At 31.8% G+C, this 24487-nt stretch overlaps 1 protein-coding gene and 1 long non-coding RNA gene across 3 annotated transcripts in view; one reads left to right on the top strand and one right to left on the bottom strand.

Annotated features, from left to right (window-relative positions):
* LOC127712890 (uncharacterized) overlaps positions 1-24487 on the top strand; it is a 52957-nt gene that overhangs the window by 25258 nt on the left and 3212 nt on the right. Inside the window, exon 3 of the mRNA XM_052219490.1 lies at positions 23410-23522. Within this exon, the coding sequence (XP_052075450.1) occupies positions 23410-23522 (113 nt within the window). The remainder of the gene's footprint in view (positions 1-23409; positions 23523-24487) is intronic.
* LOC127712200 (uncharacterized) lies at positions 2129-5085 on the bottom strand. Of its 2 annotated transcripts, none has more exons than XR_007986988.1 (2): positions 5056-5085; positions 2129-4844 (listed from the first exon to the last, which is right to left on the bottom strand). It is a non-coding gene; the product is annotated as an uncharacterized LOC127712200 (long non-coding RNA). The 2 variants fall into 2 exon arrangements; XR_007986987.1 differs by lacking the exon at positions 5056-5085 and adding an exon at positions 5002-5022.

Raw genomic sequence — 24487 nt, 5'->3', positions numbered from 1 at the left:
CAACCCTCGTTGTGGTCTATGATTGTGATGGTTAGGTTTTTGAGATCAGCTTTGGAGTGCCCATTGATCTCAAATGACGACTTATGAGGTCGGGCTTGCAGGTGTAGTCACTTCGATGGCCATTCATGCGTTTGTTGAATGGCTGTTCTGTCTCGCCAACGTTAACATTTGTTCATTTTATTATTATTTTTTGGTGATGCTGTACCCTTTTAGACTTGTTATATATATAAATATATATATTAATTGAATTTAATAAATGCCGATTTCCTTTGTATTGTGATCATTCTGCTCTTTGGTCGGGTTGTTGTCTCTTTGACACATTCCCCGTTTCCATTTTCAATTCTATACATGTAGATATAATTATATTAGTAGCAATATAAAAGTTTAAGTAAATTAGTTTTCTTCATTTATTATTTATATAAAGTCATGTTTAATTGTAATAACGGTATTGCCATTGTAAATATGTATTAAATGAAAATTAATATACTAAAAACAATCTTTTTGTTTTATTGACCTTGCGTATTTTGTTTGTTGATATATCTACATGTAAGGCAATCCATTATTAGAAATATAAAGCAACAGCATCAGATAGTTAAATTTATATTTAACATTTATTATACAATATTTTAACCATTTGTTGTTGTTGTGACAGTTGTTTTGTATGTAAAGTTTTTGAAAAACCATTAGATACGAAGTTTTTTGTTAATGATGTGGTTCATGTCACACAATTTTTTAATATGTACATCCTTCCAGTAAGATCCTGTTGGTTACTTTTCATACCTAATTCCAGACGGTATATGTTTATGAGGATTCTTGTTACATCATTCAATGTAGTCTTTTTTGTAGTTTGTTACAGTATTTGATGTGTTTTGTGGTTTCTGAACAAATCCATTTGGCCTTCCTATATCATATATATATATATATATATATGGTATTCAATTATTTCAACACTACGAATTATTTCATCCACAGTAAGAAAACTCAAAATGTCGTATTTAAAGTTTTTGTCAAGTGGACTGTTATTTTTTTCATTTTATGTTTTCAATAGTGTGTTTGGTTGCTCACCGTCTTTCGAGCATCCTCAAAGGAAATTTTGTAAAAGTTATTTTGGTAAGTGGACTATTAGATGTTTATGTAGTTCGTGTGTCTATATCTTTTGGTTCATCAAATGTTCTAAAGATTTTTTAAACATGTTAAATGAAGCTGAAAATATACATAATGTATTGATAAAGGGGAACGATGTAAACAAAAAAAATTCAATGAATAAATTATAGTAAATCATTTTCGTTTAATTTAAGACTATATTCATCATTGTCACTGTTTTGATTCGTTGATGGAACAATTAAAATCTAGTGTTCCTGTCTTTCATCTCTTTAAAGATAAAACAACCTATATTTTGGCCATATGGTACTTCTAATTATGTTTAAACACAATGTACTTTTTACCGAGATAATTTTCTTTGTTATTAATATTTTATCTAAATCATTTTTTTTATTGCTATTTTCAAGTGACAGCTGACGTTGAAATTACAATACAGGCTTGGCATTTATTGCTTTGTCGTTATTTATCTATAATATTCAATTTTTATTCTGTATGCATAGCACAATGCACTGCAGTGACCATCCACAGTTAGAAAAGTCAGCATGTCACATTTACTGTTTTGGTCAAGTGGTCTCCTCCTTTTATTCATTTCATGTGTTAAATAGCGTGTCTGGTTGCTCACCCTCTTTAGGGCATCCTCAAAAGAAATATTATCGCAGTTTTTTTTATAAGTTTGCACAGTATGCATATTAAAGACACAATCAATTTGCCTAAATTGGAATATAATGAGGAGCCTCAAATGATTCTATTTTAGAGTAAATCTTGTAGCTTCTTAAACATGTTTTACTATGTATACATTTTTTTTTTTCTAATTTTCATGTTTTTTTCACATTTTCTGATCGGTGTGAGAAAAATATTTCTCATCTCTAGAGATAACTGTGTTCATGGCAAATGATTGGTCGAATTTTAATTATGACGTCAAATTTCTAAGCAGTTAAATTTTAATTATTTAAAAAGCTCGGCAAGCCTAGCGCTTTAAATATTTAATTTAACTGTCTCGAGTGGAGAAATATCGTAACACACTTGATGTATAGGTGGAATCTATATATTTATTTATTCAACAGCAATATTATAAATCCAACAATTTTGTTAAGTATATACAAATTATAGTAATTGTCGTTAAAAGCACAGATCAACTTTAAAATGAAATTGCCTTAGAATTAATATGATTGTTTAACGCATTATATTCGAACGAGTTAAACATAATGATTACGTAATTAATAAATGATTAACCGAGAGAAAGAAATAATATATGAAAATGCTGCATAATATGTAACACTATGCAGTGCTTCAAAGAACTTTGAAGTATTAAGTATAATTTTTGATAATAATGGACAGTTATTTTTATCATAACCAGTAAAGGTAAATCGTGGAATATATTATTGTTGTAATTATACAGTGTGACTAAGTAATTACATATAAGTTAATATCATTGACAAGTGGTCATCGTGTTGTGGTCAGTCCATTGAGTACATAGTTTTGTATTTAATTAAAAATTAAGTATTTGTTTAAAACTGTTTGTCTGTGTTTCAAAATTGCAATTTATGCTTAAATGAATAGATAAACCTAAATTGTCTGCTAAAGGAAATTCAATAAAGAACATGCATTATGGATGGATGGAGAGTTGTCTCATTGACACTCATACCACATCTTCTTATTTATATTCATATGTAAATATATCCTGTTTTGCAATTAACTGAATATCAATAACAGGCCAAGAAAATATTAAGTTCGAAATACTTGCACACTAACCATATAATATTTCAATATCTTCCTAAAAATATAATAACATTTTATAACATAAGCACTAGCATATAAAGAAAAGTTGACGAACATTTGTACGACAACATTTATTATAACACTAGTAATTAATAAATAATTATTGAGAACCTCATGGAAGATTAATTTGTTTTCACTAAATGTGTTATCCCTCTTGAAATTAAGAAATTATTTCAAAATTTCGCAGGTAGTTTAATACTGTTCTACGGTAAATTGGCTATTTATTCATATAAAAATCATTAGAATTTGAAATTTTTTTGAATTTTTCTCAAGAATCTTACCCAGAACTAATTTTGGTCATCCCTTATATCATCCATGTGTTATTTTTATTATTTTCATACTTGAATGTGTTAATAAAACTTGAAAGAATCACGGCGAATGCGAATGTTATGAAGGAAAAAAAGAGGGGACTCTAAGGTTAACCGCCATATACTTTGTAAGAGCTTTCGTAATCTCATGTTCATTTCCATATGTGACGACTGTAAATAAAATTTACTTAATATGTACTCTCTTAACTTCAGTTATCATAGGGTTTTTACGACTTTAAGATGACGAACGGCAATAAAGTCTTTCTTAAACAAAATGTTTCTCCTGATAAGAAAATAACACATTTAACCACCCCTAGTGAATGGAAGTATGAAGCCCATTCTATCAAATTCTGCATGTTTCATGAGAAATATTAATCTGCTCACACCTGATAAAGTCTTTGACAATTTTTTTTTCAAAAACATTTTTCAATAGTTCACTGAAATTAGTATGGATCAGAAAACTGTCACATGTATATATGGATCTTTCTAGAAACAATATCTGCTTTAAGCTAGAATTTTTCTATGTTCATTTGTTAAACATGCATCATTCATTCATTGCAGTCTCTTCAGTATAAAACATATGAAATCAATGAATTTGAAAACAAGTACATTGGTCCAGGATTAAAACCAGCAAAAAATTTAATGCTAGGTAAATAAGTACATATTTTCTATTGTTATAGAAAAAATTTAAAATAAGAGATTTCCTAAAAGAGGTGAAACTATTTGTTTATTTAATAAAGCGCATGTGAAAGCATTTACTTATTGAGTTCATTATGAGTAATTATTAATTATTAAATACATAATGTCTATTTCAAAAGTTTCATAAAAACAAAGGCCGTAAATTGACCTATAATTGTTTACTTTCTACACATTGTGACCTGGATGGATAGTTGTCTCATTGGCACTCATACCACATCCTCTTATCTATATATGATAATTTTTCATTCATTTCAAAATAGTTTTCTCATACTTAATATCAAAAGCATTGTTCATGTCACAAATATCATCCTGTTGATTTTCATATGTTATTGTTCTTCTAGAAAATTCTTTATCCCTTAGTTTTTCTTTTAATTCACAGGTAACATGCCAAGAATAATCTTATAAATATATACCAGTAAGCACATGCAGTTACCAGCCTGCCAAATCATGATGTTTGAATTATATTTCTCACTCATTTCACTTTGTATGTATAGATCCAAAATTATCTCAATAACTGGCATCTGATGAGTAATGATGTGAACATTTCCTTTTATGTGTTGATCTTACAAGAAAGAAATGCACAGTCCTATCCTCTGATTTAATATTTTCATTTCTTTGTCTTCAATGTTCCAGAGTCAAATTGAACATGTAATTCTTCCTTTTTTTTTTGTCATACTGAAAGTCGATTCATTCCAATGCAAAGTTCACATGTGACATGGCATGGATTATTTCATATTCAGCACTGTTATAGTTTTGTTATATGACCTCGCACTTTTATCTTTAAAACATTCCTTTCACTTTCTTTTCATGCATAGATCTAAAATCATCTCAATATATGGTTATAAAAGGTCTGACAATTTCCTTGTGTGTGTGTTGATCTTCAAATGAAACAAGTGCTTATTCTTTTTCTCTGATTACTTTTTCCAATTTCACCATTGCTTCCAAGTCGTCTTAATACTGAAAAAAATAATGTAAAACATTTAGTGGCAATTTAAAAGTTATTGGTATTCATGTTATGATACAAATAGAAAACTTCAGTTTAAATTTTGTAATCCTAAATCATTATGGTATTAAAGTTATCTTGAGAAAAGTTCTGCATTGATTTAAAATGAACTTTTAATTTGTGAGGTTTCTGTAATACTACAATAAAAGTTTAACTACAGCTTACTTTAACTGATATTTACCCATCACAATGATCTACCAATTTGTTATTAATTATGACGTTATCAATATTGACTGAATGTAACTCAATACATCTGACACATGAGGGTCTGGATGGTGTTTACAGAAAATGTGCAGAATAAATGCCTAGAAAATTAAAGAATAAAAAAGGACGAATAAGAAAAGAGAATAATTGGGTGTTAAAATATAAAGAATAGGGGAATAATGGGCAAAATAGATAAAGAATAGAAAAACTGTATAAATAAAAAGAATAAAGAAATGAAGAACCCCCATCAAGACTCATACATTATAATATTAATGCTTACATTGTGTAGGCCTCTTGTTTGATATTATAGAAACTACATGTCTTTACCTAAGGCATTGAAATGCCTTTTATGTTGTGCATGGTGTAAATTACTTGCAACAGAAGTTACCATAATTACTGAATGGTTTCAAACTAAATTTTATACACCCCAGATTGTAAATAAACAAAAATATGTAAATTATTTCAAGTTTTGCATCGACTTCAGATACAAATTTTTATAGTTAATCAATATAACAAATAAACATTAATCTAATGACTATAAACATAAACAATGATAAAAGTAGAAAAAAATGAATAAAGAAAAAAAATTAAATGTACACAAAAAGGGATGATTTAAAATGATAGAATGATGCGGGCATGGTGCTCTGACTTTTAACAAATTCCACTCCTTACACTGCATTGTTGATCATGGGCCATATTTAATATTCTTGGACCCGCATTTGTGCATGGCAGGTCAGTCTGCAAAATGTCGACATAAAGTTACTTAGTCAATGGTCAATGAAGATAGAATTGTTTATAAGCGAGTAAAATAGTGTTGACTTGCATAAATTATTCATAGGAAGTTTGTCTATACAGACTGCCCTAGTCATGTTGACAGCAAAAAGTGTAACAAGCCCCCTTTTTAGGTAAACAATGCAGCTTTATCTACATTCATACTCAATCGAGACTCAATCATCAATTAAATGAATATTGTTGAACCTCGGCAGTTGAAGGCTAAAATAATTCAAAAACAAACATACCTCAAAATATAAGCACCGTCCTGCTATATGATCGTGTTTTTGATGGACGGTTGACACTGACTTCTATCATAACAAGGTGCCCGATCAGCTGTTGGTGACAAGCTCACACTTGACGTCAAAGAAACGTTCTAGCCAATCACGTGTCGCATAGTTTAGCAAATGACGTCAGATTTAGATTTCGATGCAATCATCGAAAATCAGTGCCTATTTTTTTAAAAGTGCATTAACCTGCCTGCGTTATCATTATTATCATTCATTGCAATAGTAATGGTCATATTATAATAATTGTTTCAAGTGGTACAGGAAAGCAACTTTATTTTGTGAAATTAAACATTGTTGAAGATGGTCATGAATTGCATTAAAAATTCATGTATTTGTGTTTTACTTCTTCCCAGATAATGCGCATATATGGTTTATATTGACATGAACTAAAAAGTCGAATTAAAAACTATTTCATATGACGTGTCGACATGTACCTTTATTCTTATAAGAACAACAGCTACTAGTTTTAGGGTGTAGGACGGCATGATTGCATAAAAGCAGGTTATGAAAGTACAACAATCTTCATTAAGTAACAGCGAGTATTCTTTGATGCTGGAATGTGATTACGTGGTTAAATAAATGTATGGAACTATTGAAACGTTAACAAATGTTGGAAAAAAAAAATATCAAGAGCAAACAAATAAAACAGATACCTCCTGAAGGAAGAGTGTCATGTTTCTGTACATTAAACACATCATGCAACCACTCTTCAACTTGTCCGTATTTGGCCTGTTTCATATCTTCTCCTTTCCATCCTACACTCCATTGCCATTGGCAGTTTAAATTCCAACCCTTCATTACGTCAACTTTTTTGTCTAGAAAGGTCTATTTGATTGGTTGATATTTTTTTTTCTCTTCCCGAAAATGCATAAAGTTCATAACACAAACAACAATCTATCAATCGAGATAACATTGATGATAATCCTTGAGGATTATTGAAAAAAATATAATAAAATACTTACCTTATTGGATCAATTTAATCCGCTCGGACATACTTTTGTTTCGTATTGTCTTAAATAAGATATAAAATAGACTCATCCGATACTAAAAGCCCCGATACCGTTTCTGCATAGGACGTCTATTTGGCCATGTGGGTGCTATAAATACACACCTCCGTCCAAATGAGTACAGAGATAAATAAACACAACCCACTAGTGATACGAACTTTAAACCAATTGTACGAATGAAGATCAGTCTGAGGAGTATTTTCAGAATAAATAGTATGCTTATTTATTTTAGAATATACCTTGGAAAAAAAAAAAATAACAAACATACCGAACTCCAAGTAAAATCAAAAACGCAAAGTTTTTTTTATCAAAAGGCAAAATAAAAACCTCAAACAGACGAATGGAAAACAACTGTCACATTCCTAACTTGGTACAGGCATTTCCTAATGTAGAAAACGGTGGATTAAACCTAGTTTAATATCTAGCTAAACGTCTCACTTGTATGATTGTCATACAGAACTCCATTATATTGACAACAATGTGTGAGCAAACTGATCAGAATATTCCATTAGCAAGTATTCATAGTATTTGTCAATTTTACCTATTACTTAAGTAAACATAATATAAAATAGCGTGGTCTTGGGCTGTTTTCTGCCTTTTGGTCGTGTTGTTGTCTCTTTGACACATTCCCCGTTTCCATTTTCTCTTATATTTAACTATCCTTTTTTAATCATGAAATTGTGTGTAAACACACAGAAAAGTAATTTATCTTCATGTAGATAATGTATTTATTTTTTTTCAGTTATACGTGGGACGGTAAAAAGTGTCATTAAAATAGATGGACCACCTGAAGATGTTAATGATAATCTTGCTGTGTATAAATATAGTGTACTTATCAATAGGAAAATCAAGGTAAACTAGCAAGGAATATGTGATGACTTGTCCCATTATTTGTGTACAGTTTGCCGTTTCAGAATCAGATGGACTATGTTTATTTTCATTATTCGTACCCAAAATGAAAAATAACGTCGCGTCATTGGTTGAATATCAATGGTTTAAACGTTTCTAACCAATCAAAATGTTTCGGTGTACGCCATTGTACTATTGTGCTAGGGTCAATGTTTTACTCATGTCTTTCATTGTTGCTTATGTATTTTTCCTATAGAGTGTCTATATGCAATTTTGTTTTTCTTTGTTGAAATAGTTATATGCTTTTATGGTGATTCAGATTATAACACTATGTTGACGGCTGTACCCTAATTTTTTACATTTTTACCTATTATCTCTGTTTGTTTTGCTCACACATTGTTGTCTATATTATGGAATTGTATGCGACTGTCATACAAGTGAGAGGTTTAGCTAGTTATCAAACCAGGTTTAATCCAACATTTTCTACATAAGGAAATGCCTGTACTAAGTCAGGAATATGACAGTTGTCTTCGGTTCGTCTGATGTTCTGAGCTTTTAATTTTGCCATTTTATAAAGGACTTTCTGTTTTGAATTTTCCTTGGAGTTCAGTATTTTTGTTATTTTACTCTTTTCGTCAAGGTCCTATTATGGCCCATATTTATAGATAAAACTGGAAAATACTATTCAATGACCAATATCACAATGAACCATAGCAAAAAAAAAACAATGACTAAAAAGGCAAAACAAAATGTACTGACAAAAATAACAAGGTTATTAAAAAAGGGGAGTCCGCATAACTAAAAAACAAACAAATGACTATTCCAACAAACGAACAAAAACAACTGTAATATACTTGACTTGGTACAGGCATTTTTCGAAAAAAAAATGGTGGTTTAAAACTGGTATAATAGCTTGCTTATCCTCCCATTTGTATGACAATTGTTTATGGTAATGTTATATTTACGAAATTGGAAAATGAAGCGAAACAGACATAATTGGTTAGTGGGACAATAGAGATTCAGCAGTCATAATGTGTAAACATACATAACAGACATACGGCACAACTGGCTAAGCAATTCAAACAAACATACAATTAAACCTAGCAAAGACGCCAAACACATTTTTTTGTGTAGTTTATTCTACATAGAGTATGTCAAATGAATAGGAGAAAACCACCACCGAAAACAGTTTTTATAGTTGATAGTACATACAATATTGTAAAACATAATAAGTATTTTTGTTGAAAATGTATGTACGTAGGACTTGAAACACAGAGACCATGCACCGACAAAAAAGAAATTTTAACATTATGTTCGTTATAACAATTTGCATATCGGACTTGAATATACAAATAAGGAGATGTGGTATGACTGCCAATGAGAAAATTATCCTCCAGAGTTAAAATAAAGTGTATGCAAGCAATAATAAGCCACCGTAAGGCTGTCAACACTGAGAAAAACCTATAACGTATAGTCGATATAAAAAGGCCTTTCCAGGAAAAATGTTAAACACTATATACGAGAAAACTAACGGCCTTATTGCATGTATTTATAACAAAACAATTTATAAAAAAAATACATATTTGACAGACAAGAACCAACAATAACTACTGAACCACAGGCTTTTGACTAGGGACAGGCACATACAGAATTTGGTTAGGTTGAACATGTTGAACAATTGTGAATATTAAGTTTGTCGAAGCCTGCGCTCTATGTTTCGTTTGCCTACATTTGATTGAAATCAAAACGATTTTGTCATTTTCACCAAAATCTCTATTTTGTGGCCTAGTTGACTTATGAATGTCAACACTTTATAAGAAAAATGGAACAAAAATAGTTCTGTTTTTTTTTCACTTTTTTGTGTATTTTGATTAACTTGACGCATTTTCATCTCGAAACGATTAATGTTTGGGGCCAAATATTGGTATAACTTAACTAAACTTTTAAAATGCTCACGAGTTATTCACATCTTGTTTAAATTTAAACATGCTCAGACTTCACATATCGAATAGACACTTTTCTATTGCTGAGGAATGTAGAACGCCATTTATATATCTTTGTGTAATTTGTGTCATAGTGAATTTTGGTTGCGGTCTTATTGACGTATATCTTTCATCTTTTTATTTATAAATAGTTACATATAGTTATAAGGTATTATCATTCAAGAGTATTTGACATTACAGGGACCTGACCAGATAAAGACAGGCAAAGAGGTTACAGTTGAGACATCAGGGAATGGCGGACTCTGTTTCATTAGCCTGACTATTGGAGAAGAATATGTCTTATCAGGTACATCTAGTTTGGAGAGACATCACTAACATTGCATACTTAGAAACCCAGAAGTACTGCAATATCACCCTTTTAAAGTTCAAAATCGAAGACAAAATGCATATAGGGAAATAAAAAACATAAGTCAACAAAATGCCTATCCCCCAAAAAAGAAAAAAAAAAACAGACGAAAACAAAACACTGTTCGGGGAACAGGAAGACAAACAAATTGGTCGATAAATGAAACCAAAGACTGTAACCGATAAAAGAATCAAAAAGCATTGGAAAAAAATACCTTTCTTACAACTAAAGCAGAAAAAAAAAAATAACAGGGCGGACAGTTAGCAACGGCAACCACTGAATAACAGCCTCCATACACGGAACAACCACATTTAGAAGGTAATGAGGTTCAAGAAGCAGGTAAGCGTCAAACCCATCCCTTTAACCTGGGACACTGATGTTATAGCACCAAATATACATAAAACTGCTCGGATGACCCAATAATTTTGTTTGTATGTGTTTAATGTTGCATCCCATCTCGTCGATCTCGTGTAAGTGTTCTTGCCTTATGTGCAGAAGACCATGGTTTATACTCATCACTGAGTTACACCAAATGCTTAAATAAGACATTCCATGGTCTCTTCTATGGATCTAGCTTTGTAGAGTACATTACCAACCATGTTCAGTTCTGAGTCTGCATAATGTGTTCTAAGTAGGTTGATATGTCTTCCTCCGGACTGTTACCTTTGAAGCAAACACACTACTCAGTATTTCAATTGATTGCAATTGGTATCCTGTAAATTCAGAATTCATTGCATGCATTTATTTTTGCGATTTTTGAACAATGGATAGAAATGCGTGATTTCTTATTGTGATGGCAGGAAAATCCGAATACAGATTTATGTATTAAATATTAGAATGCGAGTTCTTATTGTTGAAATACTCACCTAGTCGCATTTTTAAATATCTAGCAAATTTACAGTATGCAGATCTCATTTACAACTTTTAATTAATAGAATTTATCAAATTTACAAACGTTTGTTAAGTAGCTATTACTCAATGAATCTAACTATGTTTTTTTTTCAAATTAGGACCGAAAACTGGAGCTGGTGGATTTCGAAGCCTTTCGTCAGATATTGTTTACAAGGTCAAAGACCTTTCGACAATGCCATTGATTCGAGATTATTTGTTAGGGACTGGTAAAAACACATACAAAACTAACTGTGATCGTGGATGTACGGTAAGTATAAGATTTAAGATTAATATTCCAATTTAAAGTACCGTTCGTGGCAATTTTACTACCCCGATCTTAATTATATATGGTTGCCAGTTTACCTGCAGACAGTTAGTGGTTCTCTCCAAGAACTCAAGTTTTTTCTTGATACACCCAATGGTACAGAAAGTGGCGTTACATACCACATTCAAAGACGTTAATATTGCCATTCCAAAGCCCCTGAGATCAACCTCGGATTTTGATGTGGTTTGTGTTACTCAGGCTTTAAGCGTCCATGTTGTTTTTAGTAGACTGTTGTGACTTTTATTGGAATGGTACTGTCAGTTTGTTTTCGACTTAAAAGTTTGAATTTCCTTTGGTATGTTCCTCTTAGATTATGCACTGGGGCTTATTTGTATTCAGTGATGATTTTTTTTCTCGCTTGATATTAGCATGTTTATTTTTTTTTTAATTGGCGGACCATTACTAAATCGGAAATACATAGCGCTCCCTTTACTTTTCAGTGAATGAATGGTGTTTACAAAATAGAAAAAATATGGACAAACAAATAAAGAGTAAAGAATAGAACATAATTGACAGCTACAGTATGAAAAGAGCACAATTTGCGAACATATACCGAAATTAACTAACAAATACAGAATATATATACGAAATCCTCCAACCTTTTTAAGAGCATTTTACAATATGATTCAATTCGCTACTTTTAGTTATATTGAGGAACACCCTTTAACTTTAACTTGATATGTTTTGTTTGTTTTCAGGATATCAGCGCAAAATCTAGTTACTGCAAGACGCCAGATCTGAATGGTCCATTATCGTTCGCTGCTATAAAATGCTTTTCGAACAATGCAATCTGTAAAAAGGGAAAACGTAACTGCAGTTGGTACAATGCAGACAGTTGTAAACTTAGTGCCCCAGTTCCTTAAACAATTAAATGATAATTGAATTAACGTTTTCAAACTCGCGTTATCTAATGATTGTTTAAAGACTTTGCAAGCAAATCAATTAAATGCTTTTGTTTTGTAGACAACTATACTATAAATAGTTACATTATAAAGTATAATTTTATTTCACTTCAAATTAGACTTAAATTTAAGTTTAACATAATTTTGTTTAATGGAAAACAAATTACATTTCGAGTAAACGTTTTTCAATTGATTTGATTAGCTGGAGCCAGATCTTAATATGGTTATTACTGTAACAGTGACACTCGTCACACAAGAACTATTCAAACAAGGTTTTGAGAGAGAAAACAAATTAGCGACACACTTTTCAATTGTCATTATAAATTTGTCAATCAATATAAAATGTCAGTCTCACAACATGGCACATGTGGAAATTAAAACTGTGCCATATATTTTCGGGAATATTCCTTTATGTAAATCTGACATTAAATGTATATTATGTTTGTGAATGTTCTGTTTTTAAAAATTTCTACTACATGCGACTTTGAAATTGTTATTGTCAAACAACCTTTGTTTGAAACATGGTTATACAAATCTGAATGAATCATTGCTAAATTTCGCTACACGTGCAAGAAGTAAATAAATGCCATGCCAACTATTTATTTCGTTTGGATTTGGAACTTTGAGATGCTCTTCCTGACATCAATTTATTTGTAATAATAATTCAATATTTTTCATGATGGCTATACAGCCCTACATGAATCAAATATGTAAACATTCTTGACCTCTAAATTTTCAGGTTTGGGCGTTCCTGATAAGTTTTATCCATGAAAGCAACTCGGACAAACCAATAATATAGTGTTATTTGCATTTAAATCAAAATACTACATATGCGATATTTCAAAACAGTGGGGAAATGGAAACAAAGGTAAAGATATAGATGGCTAAATGACAGAGCAAATGAAAAAAAAAACGTTAAGGACATGGAAATAAAAAATTACGTTTGTCAGACATATTCGAATTCATTGTTTATCTATATTGACCAAGCGTTATACAATCAATGACTTTAAACGTATGCTATCGATTTCTACGCGTGCGCAGCGGTATAATCTACAGCTTCATAAAACTCTGGAAGCCATTATATCTAACGTTTTGCAACACAAAAAGACCTCAATTCGACAGTTTTATCTTTTTTGAAAAAATTAACCAAAGAAATTTTAAGGTATGTTTTTTTTAGAATGACACATATCTTACTTTAAAGACTTAAAATTTTTCTGGTTTCCTACTGTATCTTATCCTTTGAAATCTGATTATCTACAAACAGTAGTTGCATCAATGTAGGATACCGATTGCAGTGCAGAAACTACGTGTTTCTTAAATATTATTATCAAGTACACATGAAGTATGTATACCTCAAAAGTTTAAGTCATATATTTAGTTTTTTTTTAAATAAAGAAAGGACAGCTTTAACAACAGAAGAAAGAGAAAATGAGAATTTAGCAAATATACTAAACATGTTGAAAAAGCGTCGGTTGATCTTAAAATAAATGTTACTACAGAATAAAAAGCTGGAGACATTTTGCAACACAAATTCCAGCAGACGAACATATGTACATGATGTAGTTGTATTACTATTTAATTCGTACCAATTCAGATGATAAATCAAGGGATCTTTGGGCACACTTAGTTTGTATGAGGCCTTCCAAAAAAAGGTAGTTACAAATTTTTGTTGTTAATGCGCGCGCAATTCCTAACCTAACGTGGAAGAGAACTGTAACAGTATAACATAAGAACAAAATATACAAATCAGCTGGAAAAGGACTTTTGAACAGCGGTATACTACTGTTAACTTTATTTATCCTACAGATCGACAATAAAGCACAAAAAAATAGATAACAGATAAACTATAGACACAACTTATCGATCCTAGAAATTTAACCGTTATGAAAGCCAGTTCAAATATAACTACAACAAACAAATAGATTATGTCCCCGTGACTAAAATTAAAAACAAATCAATACCAGCAATACAAATTGCATGTATATATGTAGAGACACCATGTAGAACAGAATTATATCTTCTCACATCGATGTTTAACATTTATAGCTGTATTTTATTCATAACTGAAAAGAAAACAACGACAATTGTTATATATATATTAGTAAGTTAGAAAAATTCAAGACTAGAAATACATTAGCATGACTGATCAAATAGCATTGAGAAGTAGTTGAGTATGGTTTAAACCTTTGTATGAGTTAGGTTGAGACAATGAAAATATGTTGCAAACAGGTCGAGTTCAGGTGAAACATAGGTCGAGTAAGGCAGAGAATGGGTCAAGTTGAGGTAACGGTAGATGACCAATGTTCGGATCTGATTATTCAATTGAGAAGACAAATGAAGGTAACAAACACAAACTTGGAATCGCATTAAGAAAAAGGAACGAGACTGATTGCGTCCAAAGGGTAAACAAAGGCAACCGTAGTATACCGCTGTTTAATAGTTATAAATCGATAACGCAAAAACAAATCCGGGTCACAAACCACAACCGAGGGAAACACATCAACTATAAGAGGAAAACAATGGAACAACAGAAACACTGAATTGCAATAAAAACAAACGCCAACATACGTAGAAACTGACTATTAGATAACAACTGCCATATTCCTGACTTGGTACAAGACATTTTAAGAAAAAATGGTGGATTGAACCTGGTTTTATGGCTAGCCAAACCTTCCGCTTATACGGCAATGTTAAAAATACCGCTAAAATGACACCATAACTTGACAGCAATACAGTACAAATAAACGCAAGAACACTCAGGACAGAGAAATACATAAATAAATAATATAATACTACATAACAACATGTGAATCACATAATAACAACGGACACCTCCCATGCATTTACGATAGTACAGCAGGACACCACAAACGAATTATAAACGGTGATTCTCACGAATGTATCAACGCCACAAAAAGTTACATATTTTTTGGGACGTTTATATTATCATAGGTAAATTTCTAAAAATAGAATTGTTTTATTGTAGACACGTACAGGAATATAAATTTGGGATTGATTTTGTAATGGTGTTATTTTATGTTTTTTCTACCCATGACCAGAATATTATAATGGAATTGTGTTTGTAATAGTGTTATTATTTGTATTTTCTAACCATGTCGGTTTTTCTTCTAAATCAAAACTGTGTATACACAAAAAATCCTGTGCAAATAGTTGCTGTAAACTAAAAATCATATAAATAAAATAGCTGATTAGTTATCTTAACTTATACATACATATAGAAAATAAAAATAAAATAAGATACAAGGTAAGATCATGTAAGACCAAACCGTAAACACACTTGAAAACAAACAACATAAAACAAAAACACTGTAGACGAACTACGAGTAACTCGGCTATACTGACAAATAAGACATATGTGAAATGTACCGAAAATACAGAATTGAAACCACAACAACATAACACATTATCCAACCAGACTTACAAAAGAAACATCATAACTAAATACATGAACGTAGGATGTATAAATACCGAGACATGTCGTATAGCAATGCGAATTCACACTCGGTAAAACAGTCATATCCGGGAATAGGTCAAGTTCGGTACTTAGCAGACCAGACGACGTAGATGGTAAACCACAATTTAAGACGTGGTAAAAATGTCTAAGACACAGACACATCGTATAGATCAACCAATGATGGTGTCCCCAAAATTTAGGGAGTGTCATTTATAATCTGTCCTCCTCATAACTCTGTTGGACCAGTTTCTGCCTAAGGAGCACACTCCTGTATATGAAGTCCGTATAGTGTGAACATACACGAGCATAACGTATTACCTGAGATATGTAAACACTATACGATGGGGCAGAGGTTATGTTACTGCTGAGAAATGGGAAATTGATCATTCGGAAGTTAAAATCATCCCGTTTGTCATAGATTTTAGTGTGATGTCGTCCATCTGTGTCAATATTGAGGAAAAGATCAAGGTATGAAGCAGTCCTTCTAGTATCAGTAGAATCCTTAAGCTTTCCTGATTTATAAGCGTCTACTACTATCCATACTCAGTCAAAATGACTTTTTCAGCCTTATCGAGTCCAGATGACGGGGTTTCCAGTACAAAATCATGCAGTCGAGTACGGTAAAGATTGGGGTCAGGTTATAAAACATTATGATTTATAGTAAATATCTTACTAATCCAACATAGTCGGACAAACATGCTGCCATTTAAGACAGCGACTGATTTGTACACTTCAATAATACATCTTTATATCTGTGATAAAAATGTAATAACATGTAGCCCTATACTATTTCATAACATAGTTTGTTTCTAATACTGAGCGGAGGCCTTACAGATATATCCTGCTCTTAAGATGTGTACTCCGGTATATTTACAGTTGTGGTGTTTTATTTAATGGGAAAACCTATCTCATGCTTTTTAATGCATTTTCCCACGTACGCGTGTGTGTTTACGGAAATTGTCATGCAGTTCACCCAGAATATTTGTCCTATTTATACTAATTTCCTTTCTAGATATTTTGTACCTTGGTTTGTCCGGGATTTGTTTAACTTTGTTTGTGTATAATTTCTGTATTTTACTTGTTTGTTTTAATTAGACGTACGGCCTTATTCTGTATGTGCCTGTCCTAAGTCATTAGTCTGTAATCAAATGGTTGTCGTTCGTTGCTGTATATCATATTTGTTTTTTTTAGTTTATTGTGTCGCCTGTCTTCTAATGTTGGTGAATGTCACTGTTGCCAGCCAGAATGTTTTAAAACATAATTTTTGAATAGAAATACAAGTAGCATATCATTAGGTTGCAAGATTCAACAGCACGACCTTATATTTCCGGTATGACCATACATGTATATATATTCTGCATAAGCAAAACAGAAGTCTTTACAATATTGATATTGCTATATCCCGATTATGGTGATAAGTTTAGAGATTGCAAGAAACATACAAGTGTACAAGAAATAAGAAACCAAACATTGTTTTTTACATCTGTTAGAGACATTAACATGTTAATCTTATGAAAGTGATATTCGCAATAGGAATTTCCGGAGGAGAATGGTAATGATACTAACACTGAATTATATGTTTGTGTTCGTATAAGAATCTATCAACAGATGAAAACATATATTCCGAAAAACTTAAAATAAGGGCAAAATACGGAAACGTTTATTTGTGAATATATCAGTCAAGATTCCACTTCGGCAAAATTTTTCCACATAACGCCACCTTTCTTTTATAATTTTGAAAATGGGAGCCATTATAGGGAAGACAAGTGTGAATGTAGCTCTTGAAAATTAATTAATTTAGCATATAGCATCAAAACGATCCTAACATGACAGTTGTTTTTTTAAAAAGACAAATGTATCTTCTAGTTATAAGGCATCATTTTATTTACTCGGAGGCTTTTTGTCAAATCTAAACTATTGTCTGATTGGTTGTCAGAAGGAACTGTCCGAATGTTCTAAAACACTAACAACAATTCTTGTAAGAAGATTTCCTGAAGAGCAGACTTAAAATAGTTAACATAGGAAGCAAGACAACTCGCCCCTAATGCCAAATCACCCTAGACGAACTTGCCCCACTTTCCACCAACTCAGCCCACTTTCTATCTACTCGCCCCACTTTTGTTTACAAACATATTGCACTTTTTAAAAGGAGTTGATTATAGCTGAATTTAGACCTGCAAACTCGCCCTACTAACGAAAAGATGTCATGGATTCATTAACATACATGTACATATAATCCTACTAATAGCAATGTAAGACAGGTTTTAAGATAAATTGTAATAGTGATATTGTATGGAATGTTTTTTGAAAACAATGGAATATGAAATTTTTATCACTGTTATTAGATTTCAAAATGTTTTTCGTTTGTTTGTTATGTTCACATATAACAATATTTTGTTATATATGTAAAGCAGCAGTATTGTTCCCTTAAATTCATTTTTAACAATAAAAGATCATTTCTTTTTTTGTTGTTGTAACAATGAAACACGAAGTTATTAAATCTTGTTTGTTAGGAGTTTTGTTTCATAATTCAAGCTGATACATGTTTAAGAGGATGTTGTTACCTCATTCAATGTAGTTCCTTTTTGTTGTTTTTCTACAGTATTTACTGTGGTTTGTTGTTTATGAACAAATCCATCCACACTACTTATATCTTTGGTATTCAATTATTTCAACATACATAAATATTTCATCCACAGAAAGACAATTCAAAATTTAGTATTTACATTTTGTCAAGTGGGCTGTTATTTTTTTTTCATTTTATGAGTTGAATAGTGTGTTTGGTTGCTCACCGTCTTTCGAGCATCATCAAAGGACATTTTGCCGCAGTTATTTAGGTAAGTGGATTATAGGATGTGTAGGTGGTTTGTGCGTCTATATTTTATAGATATCAAAACGTCTGTAGATTTTAATTGAATTTGCAAACATACATAATGTATTAATAAAGAGGAAAGCTTTATATTTTCAGTGAATACATTCCAGTAAATATTTTTCGTTCGATATACATGTATATACATTTAGTGTCTATTCATTGATGGAACAATTAATTGGGTGTAACTTATTTGTTTGGCCATCTGTTACATACAAACACGTTTAAGGACATTGTACATTCAGCAATTTTTCAATATTTTGGTTGATATTCATATTTTATCTAATTTATATTTTATTATTGGTATCTTTGAATGACAGCTGACGTTGAAATTACATCACAAGCGGGGCATTTATTGCTTAGTTGTTATTTATCTTTGGTATTCAATTATGTAACCGAGTATAAATAGCTCAATGCACTTCATTTTCCATCTACAGTTATAAAATCCAGCATGTCGTTTTTACTGTATTTGTCAAGTGGGCTGTTTTTTTGTTCATTTTATATGTTGAGTGATGTGTCTGGTTGTTCACCGTCCTTCGCGCATCCTCAAGACATATTCTGTCGCAGTTATTTTGGTAAGTGTATATATAAAAGACACACTTAATTGGCATGGATTTTAATATAAAGAAGCGCCTCAAATTGTTTTATTAACAGTAATCTTGTAGTGTTTAAAAAGTTTTTGATAAAGTATATATTTAAAAAAAAAGATTCCATCAATTTTTGATGAAAGCATAGATCAGCCTTAACATAAACCTACCTATATAAATACGTAACAATCAAAAGAGTAAAATCATAATGATGACGCAATTGATTAAATGAGTAACCGGGAGAGAGAAATGGTATATGTATATGAAAATGATGGAATAGTAAAGCCTTTAGAGAAAGGAATATATTCACATTCAAATTAATATTAATTCAAAACTATTTGTTTTTTGTTTCATAAATGTAATTTATGTATGGGAGAACCTAAATTTTCTGTTTAAATGTGTCAAAATTTGGCTACTCGTATTTTCTTATTAACCGGCATTCCGCGTTGTTATTTTTTCTGTTGTGTAGTTTCAATAAGTAAAAAGGTCCCACTTGGGGGAATGTATTATAATGCACGCGTTTGTTTTTTCTACATTGGCTAGAAGTATAGGGGGAGGTTTGAGATATCAAAAAAAAACATGTTTAACCCCGCCGCATTTTTGCGCCTGTCCCAATTCAGGAGCCTCTGGTCTTTGTTAGTCTTGTATCATTTTTAATTTTAGTTTCCTGTGTATAATTTGGAGTTTAGTATGACGTCAATTATCACTGAATTAGTATACATATTTGTTTAGGGGCCAGCTGAAGGACGCCTTCGGGTGCGGGGGTTTCTCGTTGCATTGAAGACCCATTGGTGGCCTTCGGCTGTTGTCTGCTCTATGGTTGGGTTGTTGTCTCTTTGACACATTCCCCATTTCCATTCTCAATTTTATTACATACTATCTGGTTTGCAATAATATGGGTTACCCCCCCCCCCCACTCCCCCCCCCAAAAAAAAACCAGGCCCATAATATATTAAGTTCGCAAACACATGTCCACCAAACATAAGATATTTTCAAAATGATAACATTTTATACGCTGACGTTTTTTACGACAAAAAATATATTTACATTCAATAGTACAGTCAATATCATGTTTTTTTCTGAATTTTTCAGAGTGTTATTTGTATGTTTATGTTACAGTCGCTGCTGGTAAAACGGCATTGTCATTGGAAATAAATTCATCTTCAAAAGACTCATCAGTGATGCTCGATTCAAAAAAATAATAAATGGCCAAATAAAGAACGAAGTTGAAGAGCATTGATGACCACAAGTTCCTAAATGTTCTGCCAAATACAGCCAAGGTAATCTATAGGTAGAAAGTCCTCAGTATTTCGGAAAATTCAAAGTTTTGTAAACAGTAGTTAATTTATAATTATGACGATATCAATGATAATTCATGTCAACAAATAAGTGCTGACTAGTGGGCTGGTGATACTCTGGGAGAAGAAACCCTTCACAGCAGTGGCATCGACCCAGTGATAGTAAATTAACTCATCATAGATACCAGAATTAACATTTTGTACGCCAGACGCGCGTTTCGTCTACGAAAGACTCATCAGTGACGCTTGAATCAAAAAGGTTAAAATGGCCAAATAAAGAACGAAGTTGAAGAGAATTGAGGACCCTCAGAAAAATTCAGAAAAAAATGCCTAATACAGCTAAGGTACTCCATTCTTTGGGTAGAAAATCCTCAGTTTTCTTTTTATTATAGAACAGAGAGGCAAAAGATACCAAAAACGGATATTCAAGTTCATAAGTCGATAAGAAACGGGCAATGTTATGGGTTAAAAAAGAAAAAACGACCGAAAAACATTCAGAATACAAAACACAGAATAAAAAACTTAAGACTGCGCTACACGAAGCCCACAAAAAACCTGGGTTGATCTCAGGTGATCCAGAAGGGTAAACAGATCATCTTCAAACGTTGCACCTGTCGTGTTGCTCATGTAAATACCAAACTGGTGTTAAGTCTAATTCGGTCGGTCACCAACTCGTGGTAACGATAAACAGAGTATAGGACAGTATAACTGCATGTTAGCAGGTTAAAAAAGTGCGCCAATCTTGATAAAGTAAAGGCGCGCATTCTTTAATGCCATACTGCATTGAAACGTGGTTACGGGAATGACTACATAATCAATGAAACGCTAACAAATGAGCGATATAAAAAAACATCGAGAACAATCAAATAAAACAAATCAAAAGAAAACTTGAGAAATCAACACATGATTAATAAGTTAAAATTACTTTTTATTCAATTGTTAATTCTTAATTCTATTTGTCGTTCCAATTTTATATATAGACCATAGACAACTGTTACATTTGTACATTTCCTGTCTAACTTTTGTAAATCATCCAATTAGTCATTCAAATAAAAATGCGAGAAAAAATCTCCAAAGCAAACAAATCAAACCAAACGACAAGCAATACATTTACACAAATATATTACAGGTCTTTATTCAATTGAGTATTCTACTTTTTCTCGTTTCAATATCATAGCAAAATTATATGATAAAAAGATAATAAATGACTTTGATATTCGTGTATTTCCCTTACTGACTATTCTTGTTTGTGCAATTGGTCATTCAATCAAGAATTTCTCGACAGCTCATTAAATATTTAAAAAAAAAAAACAACAACAAAAAAAAAAAAAAAAAAACACCAACGCAACAATTGTTTTTTTTTTTTTTTAATTTCGGGTATATAACAATACAGTCGGTCTATCTTAGACCTGTAAAGATGATAATGGGGTTTTCTAAACTAGTATACATGTAGCTCGAAGACATCTTTGGGAAACCTTCAGTGTCAAAATAACGTATTCAAAGCGTCGACTTAATATAAAAATAAGATGTGGTATGATTGCCAATGAGACAACTCTCCAAAACAGACCAAATGACACAGAAATTAAAAACTATAATTCACTGTACGGTCTTCAACAAAGTGCAAAGCCCATACCGATATAAAAGGCCCAAGAATGACAAATGTAAAACTATTCAAACGAGAAAACTAGCAACCTAATTTAACAAACGACAACCACTGAAATACAGGCTCCTGACTTTTGACAGGAACAATCAGAGTATACAAATGTGGTAGTTCCTGTACTTCTCATTTCTTGTTTTAAAACCCATTTTAAAGAGAGTCCGTTTGACTGTGCGGCCAGCATGTATATGGGAACCATAAATCCATCACTTTGTGAAGTAGGAATGTCATGCTTTCGTCACGTTAAAAAAATACTGCAACCAATCTTTGAGGTGTCCATAATTTTCCAATTGCAGCGCAACATTTGTTCTTTTCCATCTTGCACTCATTTACCATTTACACTTGAAATTTCAACACTTTACTACGCCAGCATATTTTTGTAGAACCGGTCTATTTGATTGGTTGATAATTTGTCCTGAATATGCATAACGTACTAAACACAATACCATCAACAAACGACAATCAATCGATCGAGATAACATTGATAGCATACTCTAAGGATTATGACAAAGTCGTGAAATACTTACCTATTTGAGTCAATGTAATCACCTATGACATGTTTTTTTTTTTCGTATTGCCTCAAACAAATATAAATGTTTGGGAATACACTAGGCCCCTACACCTTTTCTGCATCAGAGGCCTCTATTTTGCTCTGCGGAAGGTATAAATACACACTTTCGTCCAATTGACTACACAAATACAAAAATTCAAACCACCAGAAATATGTACTTAGAACTAATGAAGGTCAGCCTGAAGAAAGTGTAAAAAATATGTATATTATACTATTTATTGAAGACTATCAATTGGAACTGATCAGACTGTTTTTATTATGAATTCTTTAAAAGTTATACATGTTATATAGCATTAAGCAATTAGACGTTTAACGTATAAACATAAAAAAAATATCAAATAGCGTTAAACTATCCTTTTTCAATCGGAAAGTTGTTTGTGTGTGTGTGTGTGTGTGTGTGTGTGTGTGTGTGTGTGTGTGTGTGTGTGTGTGTGTGTGCATATCTCTATATCAATACTGATTACCTTTTTTCAGTAATACGTGGGACGGTGATCAGTGTCATTAAAATAGATGGACCACCTGAAGATGAGGGAGCAGATAATTTCGCTGTGTATAAATATACTATACTTATCATTAGGAAATTGAAGGTAAAATAGCAAAGCGTTTGTAAAAATAAGAAAACTGATATGATTGCCAATAAGACAACACCCCACCAGATGTAATATTTGTTTATTGCGTTATTGCATTGTTCGTACTCCAAATGAAAATAACGTGACGTCATCGGTTGAATATGAATTGTTTAGGACGTTTCCAACCAATCAAAACGTTTTGGTGTTCGTTTATGGAAATATTTTTCTGGAAGCATTTACTCCTGTAAAATTTCAAATTCATCTGTCGAACCTTTTTTAGAAATTCTAAAGAATCAATAGAATTGTTGAAGACTTTTTGTGTAATAATTTGGATTATGATCTGTATTCAATAAATTATATCTTAATAACTCCAAAGAATTTTTACCTTAAGAAAAAGAGTTAATGAAAAAAAAAAAGAAAAATATTACAACAGAAAATGTTCTGTCACTGTAAATTGCGATACACATGTGCAATAGTTGTCAAGGTCATAAAAGGGATAGGTTCGATAAGGTCCTATTATGGCCCCTATTTCTTGTCAAAATTCCAAATTAGGATTTCACACCATTATCACAATGAATCATAGATAAACCAATGACTAAAAAGGAAAATAAAGTATTAACAAAAATACCTTACTCAAAGGTTAAATGAAAAAGGGGAAGTCCTCAAACTAAAACAATATCAAGTGTTAAACCTAATCCACCAACAAATGAACAACAACTTTCATATTCCTGATTTATAACAAACCTATGTAACATTGTCCGTTGATGAATTCTAAAATCATAAGAAAATAAGGTTTTATTCCCTCAGGCAAAGTTGACCTAAGATGAATTTGGCTACGTTTTTAGGTACTTTTTATTCATATTGCTTTCTAACTGTTTCGATTCTTGTAGCTCGTCGGCTTTGATATATTCTGTTTTGAGCGTTCCTCATGAACATGATGAAGATTAATCCAGAAAAGACCGTCGGACGCTTCCAGTTAATAA

Source organism: Mytilus californianus, unplaced genomic scaffold (genome assembly GCF_021869535.1).
Source record: "Mytilus californianus isolate M0D057914Y unplaced genomic scaffold, xbMytCali1.0.p SCAF_8, whole genome shotgun sequence".
Lineage (NCBI taxonomy): Eukaryota > Metazoa > Mollusca > Bivalvia > Mytilida > Mytilidae > Mytilus > Mytilus californianus.
The sequence above is the reverse complement of the archived record's forward strand: the minus strand, read 5'-3'. Positions and strand labels throughout refer to the sequence as shown.